This window comes from Orycteropus afer, unplaced genomic scaffold (genome assembly GCF_000298275.1).
Source record: "Orycteropus afer afer isolate SDZICR_OR568_19922 unplaced genomic scaffold, OryAfe1.0 scaffold00017, whole genome shotgun sequence".
In the NCBI taxonomy this organism is placed as follows: domain Eukaryota; kingdom Metazoa; phylum Chordata; class Mammalia; order Tubulidentata; family Orycteropodidae; genus Orycteropus; species Orycteropus afer.
This window is the reverse complement of record NW_006921604.1, coordinates 19,840,515-19,849,678: the sequence shown is the minus strand read 5'-3', so window position 1 is coordinate 19,849,678 and position 9,164 is coordinate 19,840,515. Positions and strand designations below refer to the sequence as shown.

General features: G+C 45.1%; 1 protein-coding gene across 1 annotated transcript; it reads right to left on the bottom strand.

The window, feature by feature from the left end:
* Positions 1-2,634: 2,634 nt before the first annotated feature.
* On the bottom strand, positions 2,635-3,936 carry GPR45 (G protein-coupled receptor 45). The gene has a single exon (XM_007959494.2). It carries the CDS (start codon positions 3,934-3,936, stop codon positions 2,635-2,637), a length of 1,302 nt encoding a protein of 433 aa, XP_007957685.2.
* Between the last annotated feature and the right edge of the window lie 5,228 nt (positions 3,937-9,164).

Genomic DNA, 9,164 nt, shown 5'->3' with positions numbered 1-9,164 from the left:
AACACAAAAATGACCAGAATTACTGGTCAGATAGAGTCTGGTGGAACTCCCAAGACTATGGCCCAGGGTTACCCTTTTGTCCTAGAAATGGATTCACTCCCATGGATTGGCTCTCAGCACAACAATAGAAAGACCTACATGCAGAACACCTACCCTAGGGCAATGCACCACCTATTCTAGGGAGATGCATCCCTTACAGCAATCAGCCATGGGACACCAGAGGGGCAGCGTTCACATAGAGGGAAAGCTGGGCAGACAGGAGTGCATAGTTAAGAAGGGCACAGGGAGGGGGTGGTCACAGGGAAGGGAGGGGAGGAGAGCTTGTTATGGTTGGGGATGGTCATCGGGGCCTGAAATCAAATGTACATGAACTGTTGAATGTAAAACAAATTTTGCTCTGTAAATTTGCATCCAAAGCACAAAAAAATTAAAAAAAAAAAAAAAAGTTTCTAAAACCCAAACCCACTGCCATCAAGTCGATTCTGACTCATAGCAACCCCCATTGGGTTTCCAAAGTGGTAAATCTTTATAGAAGTAAATTGTCTTTCATGGAGCAGCTGATGAATTTGAACCACCAACCTTCTCATTAGCAGTCAAATGCCTTATCTGTTACACCACCAGAGCTCCTGGACTCATAATCCTATGCCCTGAATTCAGGAAAGCTCTTCCCCAGTGTCAGAAACTCCCCATGGTGAAGGGTGGCCATGGCCATGGTGACCAACTGTAGGGTGCAAGTAGAAACATCCCCTATAGGCAGGCTCCAAGGAGCTCTGGTGGCATAGTGGTTAAAGCATTTGGCTGCTAGTTGGAGTTCTAACCCACTAGCCTCTCCATGGAAGAAAGATGTGGCAGTTTGCTTCTGTAAAGATTTACAGCCTTGGAAACCCGATGGGGCAGTTCTACTATGTCCTACAGTGTCGCTATGAGTCAGAATCGACTCAGTGGCAGCAGGTTTGGTTTAGGCAGGCTTCATCCTGGGGATCCCAGCCATGTCTGGGATTGTGAGGAACAAGGTCCCCAGTAGGTGGACCAGATGGCAGCAGTCACATTCTGGTGGATCTGAACACAGAGATCAGAGAGGAACTGCACAGCGGCTGGTTTTGTTTACTGTGCCCCTGCAGCACTCCTAGTGCTGAAGTCAGCGTGGTGGCTCACAAAGACTATGGCGCCCCAGGGTGTCAGGAGGGAGGATATAAACACAACACAGAGAATGACCATTTCTGAAACTTAAAGCAAGTTACTGTAAACCTTGTTGAAGATATGAACTATACGAAAAGGACTATTTTTTCAGCACACTGGAAATGGACGGAATGAAAATAGAGGGAGGCCTGGGCAACAGAGGAGGGAGGAAGAGGAGGAGCCAATAGGCCCTCACAGCAAGTATGCACACAAAAACACCAAACTCTGTGCTATTGAGTCGATGCCAACTCATGGCGACCCCATGTGTGACGGAACTGCCCTGAAGGGTTTTCTTGGCTATAACCTGTAACAGAAGCAGGCCACTACGCCTTTCTTCCGTGGTGTTGCTGGGTGGGTTCGAAGCTAATATTTAGGGTGGCAGTGGCGCAGAAACTGTACCACCTACGGATTTCTCTCACAGCAGACAGGGAGGGGTGAAAGACTTCCGGGCACAGAGACAGGACGCTGAGGAACCTGGACCAGGTAGGAGAGGTCAGGCCCATGCATGAGTCCTCAGGTAGCACAGATGAGAAATGAGCATGGTGAGCTTCTCGTTTCAGCTGAACCACCAAGAACATTTTCCGGGCTTAGAGTTACTGAAGGCTCCCCCGCATCCCACAGAGGCTCACGCTGCCTCTCAGCGTGGTTTTGGGATATAGAAAAGATGGTTTACCACTGTCAGGAATGCACATTGTGACCCATGTAAAGACCCTTATGTGTTTTCCCCATACATCACACAACATAAACAACAGTGAAGAATGCTGGCTTCAAATAAAATGAATGATAACTATTGAAATGATACCTGTTTGAGTTTCTCATATCAGAATATGGCACCATGGGATTTTTCTTCAAGGGATGTAGAGGGAGCTGCTAGTTGTCGTTGAGCCAATTCTGACTCACAGCAACCCCATATGTGCAGAGGAGAACTGCTCCGTGGGGTTTCTAAGGCTGTGAGCTTTTGGAAGCAGATCACAAGGCCCATCTTATGAGACACCTCTGGGTGGGTCAGAGTTGCGAACCTTTTGGCTCATAGGTGAGTGCTTAACCATGTGTGCCACCTGGGCATTTGTAGAGGGAGCAAGGACTGTAGAATTAAACTGTTTTAACAGAAGCCCTCTTCTGCCGACACTCAACCATCTTGATGCCCTGCTCCCACTCCTCCCTAACTTTCTGCTTCACTTCTACACTCTTTTCCACCCTACTCTCATTTGGCCTTAAATCCCTTCCAGCTTCTATTAGACCCACATACTATACTTCTGCAATGAGAAAAAAATAATCATCCTGCCCACATTTGGGACCTTTGGCCCGTGTGGTAACAAATGAGTACCTTTGTGCTTAAATAGTCACCACAAATGCTGACATGGTTAAAGTGCCAGGCAGCCAAGCAGAAGGCCAGAGAGATGCCTGCCTGCAACCTGTCAGACTGCCACATCTCTACTGCTCCTCTTCTCTCTGTTAAACGGCAGATTGGTTCTCATTGCACACATAGACTGTGCTTGGCTGGATTCTCCGCCGGATCCGCTCAGGTACTCCGGGAAGAATTTGGAAGGTTTGTGGTAGCAACTCGATGCAGGCCTCGCGGAATTTTTTGATTCTCCAGCAGTAGACGATGGGGTTGAAGACAGACTTGAGGTAACTGAGCCACAGAACACAGGTGCTGGTGGTGTAGAAGGAGGAACTGTAGTAAAACTGCCGGCTGAACACAGATAGGAGGCTATAGACGGAGTGGGGCAGCCAGCAAAGCGAGAAGCCAATGAAGAGGATAAGGATGGTGGTGAAGGCCTTGGTTTTGAAGCTCAAGTCCACACTGACCTGGTGCTGTTGCTGCAGCCTCCGCAGGCCGGCCTTGGTGAGCTGCCTCAGGTCCAGGCTGTCTGATCGGTTGTGCACGCGGACGGCATTCTTCCGGACCGTGTTGAGGATGCACATGTACGAGCAAAGCATGACACTGAAGGGCACAAAGAACACAGCCACCACCAGTGTCACCACATAGGCGCGGGCGGCTGGAAACTCAGTGTAGCCCAACACGCACTGAGGAGCCCGTGTGGGCACTTCCACCAAAGTCCACCCTGTGAGGGAGGGGATGGAGATACAGAAAGACAGGGCCCAGGAGATGGCAATAATCACCTTGGCCCTCCGTGGATTCAGCTTGTCCTGACGCTGGACAATGATGAGAAAGCGGTCCACACTGATGATGAGCAAAATGGCCACGCCCTCCAAGACAAAAAACCAGTAGAGTGTGGCAGAGAGCCGACAGAGAGAGTCCCCGAAATGCCAGTTGACGGTGATCAGGGTGATGGCGGTGAAGGGCATGCAGCATAAGGACAGCATGATGTCAGAGAAGGCCAAGGTGGCCAGCAACAGGTTGATGGCCGAACGCATGGCTGGCCTCTGGTACACAATGATACAGACGACAGTGTTGCCCAGGCATCCCACTACAATCATCAGCAGCATCATTATTGCCAAAGAGATCCTGAGGGGTGCTGACAGTGTGGTCTGCCCTGAGTCGGACACATTGCTTGTATTCAGCAGAAAGTATTCATAAGTCTCCACAGAAGTGCTATTGCAGGCCATCATGGAGAAGAACTTGGGACAGGGATGAAAATTCCTGGAAGGGGCCCCCTTAATGCTTGGGTGGCTGCCATTTTCTGTCTGCTGGTTGCATCTTCTTCGCTGACGTCTGTGGACTTCTAGGGCACTGGAGCGGTTAGGAGAAATGTCTTTCTTTGACAGCGCTAGCTGGGCTTTGTAATTCATCAATCAAATCCTAACTATCTCTGTGACAACTGATTGTGTCCACAGCTTCATACTTAGATACTATGTGTAGCCTAGAGGAAAGAAGGATACAAAAGAAATGGGTGTTATTTTTTCCAAGCACATGTTGGTAGAGATGATTTTAAATTTTGCAGACATTCTAAACATTCTAGTGAAGAGAAAGAATGACTCATTGATTTACCATTTGTGACAAAGGTTGGTATTTCCAAATATTATTTGAACCTGGTCAAGTAGCACAGGAAAACCTAATCAAACCTACTGTGGGAAGGCTGAGGAAGTGTATACTTTGTGATCAGCATTTATGTCATAATTGGCATTAAAATTAACCTGAGTAAATGAAGCTGTGGACAAGTCAAGTTCCATTAGAATATAAGCTTTGTGAGGGCAAGGATTTTTGTTTGTATTATTGTATGCTGTATCCCCAGCATCTAGAACCGTGTCTGGTACACAGGAAGTGCCCAATAGCTATTTATTGAGTAAATAAATAAATGGAAGTTGATGCTGCTGCTATACTATTTTTTATATTTTTGAGATAATTATAGTGTCACATGCAGTTGTAAGAAATAATGAGAGATACTGTATACCCTTCATGCAGTTTTCATCCAACATCTTGGATAATTATGTTGTTAGCTGCCCTCACCTTGGCCCCTAACTCATGGTGACACCGCAGATTATTGAATGAAATGCAGCCTGCTACTGCACCATGCCCGTGATTGGTTGTGGATTGAACCATTGTGCTCCACAGGGTTTCCGATGGCTGATTTTTTTGGAAGTAGATCACCAGGCCTTTCTTCCTAAGTGCCTCTGCGCAAATTTGAACCTCCAACCATTCTGTTAGTTGAGTGTGTTAAACATTTGCACTATCCAAGGTCTTGGGTTTATGTACTTGGAACATACACCAGACATCCTTTCTTATAGTAAATCCTTTACCAGCACCCTTCTCTGTGCTGCAAGATTGGATTTTACCCACAATGATAATTACAGAGTGATTTCATGCTTCACCAAAGGAACAGATAGTGTGAGGTATTTTTATTTTTGATGTGTGTCTTGAGGTTGAATCTGATTAAAATAATCTTGGCTTCTGGGAAATAGTTTGTCTTAGATTATTTTAATTTGCTGTTTTGGTCACAGTCCTATTGTTAATATCCAAATCAACATACCTTTTATTAGCAGGGTTTTCATCACATTAAAGATCAAGATAATATGTAACAATTGAACAAGCAATGTTCTATAGCTGTTCTTTTAGTTTGAAAGAACACTTACCATCTCTCTGGTGATTTCACTTTAAGGAATGGAAGCTACTCTGTGAAATATAAATGAAGGAAGAAAGAAGTTGGGGAACTGTATCCTTCCAAGGTTCTTATTATAGTTTCTAAAGGAGTTTTGGTGGTGCAGTGGGTAAGCTCTTGGCTATAAACTGAAAGTTTGGTGGTTTGAGTCCACCAGGCACTTCACAGGAAAAAGGTGTAGCACTCTGTTTATGTAAAGATTACAGCTTTGGAAACCCTATGGGACAGTTCTACTCTGTCCTGGAGGGTTGCTAAGGGTCAGAATCCACTCCACAGCCACAAGTTTGCTTGTCGGTTCCTTATAGTTTCTAGAGTCCTTGGGTGATGTAAACGGTTATGTGTTCATCTGCTGACTGAAAAGCTGCCAGTTCAAGTCTACCCAGAGGTGCTTGAAAGAAAGCCCTGGTGATCTACTTCCAAGGAATCAGCCACTGACTTCCAGCCAAACAATAGACAGACATATAATGTGAACATTTACACTAGGTAGGTACACTCCTTAGAACCATCAATCATGGGAGATTAAAAAAAAAAAAAAAAAAAGCCAAAAAACTCACTGCCATCGAATTGATTTAAACTCATAGTGACTCCTTTTGGGTTTATGAGGCAGTAAATCATTTATAGAACTAGATTGCCCAGTCTTCCTCTTGTGGAGTGGCTGGTGGGTTTGAACCACCAAACTTCTGGTTAGCAGTCAAATGCCTTAGACACTATGCTACCAGATCAGAAGGGCAGGCTGTACTTGCACAGGGAGATAGCTCAAAGGGCAGGAATGCATAGGAAAAAAGGACACAGGGAAAAGGTAATTACAGGGAGAAAGTGGGAAGAGAGCTGTTATATTATGGGGATTACAATCAATGTTATGAAACAAAATGTGTATGAACTGCTGTGTGGAGAATGAATATGCTCTATAAGCTTTCACCCAAATCACAATTAAAAATTAAAAAAAAAAAGAATCAGCAACTGAGAATCCTTTGGAGCACAGTTCTACTCTGACTCACCTGGGGTTGCCATGACTTGGAATAGAGCTGATCGCAACTTGTTACTGTAGCTTCTGTCCAAATAATCTATCTCACCCTAGAACTGTTAGGTAGTGTGCTAGTTGTGTGTATGCCGCTGAGTATGTATGCATTGACGAAGTCCTCAACAAGTTGTGTCCATGCAAAAGATAGAAGATATTTTCTTCTATGAGCAAAGAAAAAATATTACCATTCATACATTGAACTTACTACAACTTTTTCTAAAGCTACATCTGCTTCTACCACTCCTACTGTCACCTTGCATCTGTGCAGTGAGCTGTTCTTTTCAAAGCACATTCACGTTCACTTTCTTATGTCATCCTCACACCTGTGAGAGGAAGGCAGGGTAATTATCAAACTGGGCATTGAAAGGAAGGCTCAAATACAGTCATGACTAGCTCAAGTTCATCAAAGTAGTAAACAGTGGAGCCCAGACTGGGAATCAGTTTTCAGTACTAAGACTCCAAATGAGGAGCCAATCTTTGGTTAGGATCATGGCTCCAGGGGAGGATGATTTTATGTTCTGTCACACTGACAAGCATGGAGAAAAGCCATGACACAAACACCCCACAGAACACACAGACAATCACACCCTGTTTTCCTTTCCTGGCAGGTGAAGAATAGGCTGCTAAAAACTGAGCTTTGATGGTTGATAATTTGTGAAGATGAAAGAAGGAATCTTTTCCTGAGGTCAAGCTCTGGTGGTGTAGTGCCTAAGGCATTTGACTGCTAACCAGAAGAGTGGCGGTTCAAATCCACCAGCCACTCCGCAGGAGGAAGACTGGGCAATCTACCTCTGTAAAGATTTACCGCCTGGGAAACCCAAAGGGGGGTCGCTGTGAGTCCGAATCCACTCAAAGGCAGTTAGTTGGTTTTTTTCCCTAAATATGACAATTCTATGTGAGACCACCAGGTGGAGCTCTAAGGCACTATGCCAGACTACTTGCTGCCAGGAAACACTGGGTAGTGACTCGCCCTACTAAAGCTATTTATCCTCTTATCTTCCTTTCTCCCATTCTTCCTTCATCTCTCTCTCCCTCCCTCTTTCCTTTTCTTCCCATCTCCCTCCATCTGTCCTATTTTTCTTAATTTTCAAAACCTTTTTATTAGGATACATTTCAAACATAACAAAAGTTGAAAAACTAATAAAACAAAGTCCCATTTGGCCACGTTTTTGAGCTATGTTTCCCCCATTTACTTCTATTTAATCTGGCAGCGGCTCTACATTTCCATGTCCCCAAACACTTCTCCTCCAAGATTTTGTGTCCAATACAGTGAGGAGACTCTGCCAGGTTTTCTCCTGGAGAGGAGGCCAGGCTGTGAGACAGAGGGACTGCCCCTGATGTAGAATAGGAGAGAAATGCCCATGACCCAGAGGAGATCCCTAGATGTCAGGAGGGCAGCAGAGGGTGCAGTGGCCTGGGTTCTATAAGGAGTGGGTGGGACCTGTGTGCCTCTTTGAGAAGCTTTCCAAGGATTTGATCTGTCCTAATAATGAACAAAGAAGCGTTGGTGGTGCAGTGGTAAAGCGCTTGGCTGCTAACTGAAAGGTTGATGGTTCAAACCTACCAGCTGCTCCATGGGTGAATGATGAGGCAGTCTGCTTCTGTAAATATTAAAACCAAAACCAAACCCACTGCCGTCAAGTTGATTCCAACTCATAGCAACCCCCATTGGGTTTCCAGGGCTATAAATCTTTATGGAAGTGGATTGCCTCATCTTCCTCCCGTGGAGCAGCTGGTGGATTTGAACCAAAGACCTTCTGGTTAGTAGCCAGATGCCTTACCCACTATGCCACCAGAGCTCCTTAAAGATTACAGCCTTGGAAACCCTGTAGGGGAAGTTGTACTCTGTTCCATACATTTGCTGGGAGTTGGAACTGACTCAATGACAATAGGTAATAATGAACTGAAGCCCCTGAGTTGTGCAAACTGTGAAGGTGCTCAGCTGCTAAGTGAAAGTTTAAAGGTTCAAGTCCCCCTGAAACACCAGAGAAGAAAGGCCTGGCAATCTGTTTCTGAAAAATCAGCCACTGAAAGTCCTATGCAACATAGTTTTGCTCTGACACACACGGGGTCACAATGAGTCAGAGTTGACAGCATCCATTTATGTTTTTTGTTTTAACAATGAACATGAAGACAGAATTTAACCCGTGGTAAGGTGTTGCTGTCAATTTTGCTTCTAGTTTCAGGCAGCAAATCTTGTCTCTAATTAGGAAAATTTTTGCCTTTAAGTTGATGAGAAGAATAAAGAATGAAATGTCTTTCTCCCTTCCTCATCCTCAAGATCAGATATGAAAAGACCAATAGGCTGTATCTGTTGATTAAAGCAGGGAAGGGTAAAATCTGGAAGGTGGAAGGAAGAGGAAGCAGTGTGTAGATAGAATCGAGAAAGATTGAGAAGAGAATGGTTTCTGGCCAGTACAGCTTGGCCGTGGAGATCCTTGCCAGGGAGAGGAGATGTGAGAGCAAGCCTTGGAATTTCTATGTGCAGGAGGAAGACAGTCTGGCAATTGGGATCGTTAAGCACCAACATGACTTTTCAACAGAGGCCTCATAGCTTTTTCCTCTAGGGAAGAGCTATGAGCCCTCTGTTGAGAAAGCATGCTAGTGCTTTGCTACATGTCTCTGAAAGGAGATCTGATGGCTCAACGGTAAGCCCTGGCTGTTAACAGAAAGGTTGGAGATTTGAACTCACCTAGTGGCTCTGCAGGAGGAAGACCTGACAATCTGCGATCATGAATATTATAGACAAGAAAACCCTATGGGGGCAGTTCTACTCTGTCGCATAGAGTCACTATGAGTAGGAGTTGACTTGATGGCACCTGTTTTGGTTACTTCATGCTGCTCTAACAGAAAATACCACAAATGAAGGTTCTAACAAACAGGAGTTTATTTTCCTACAG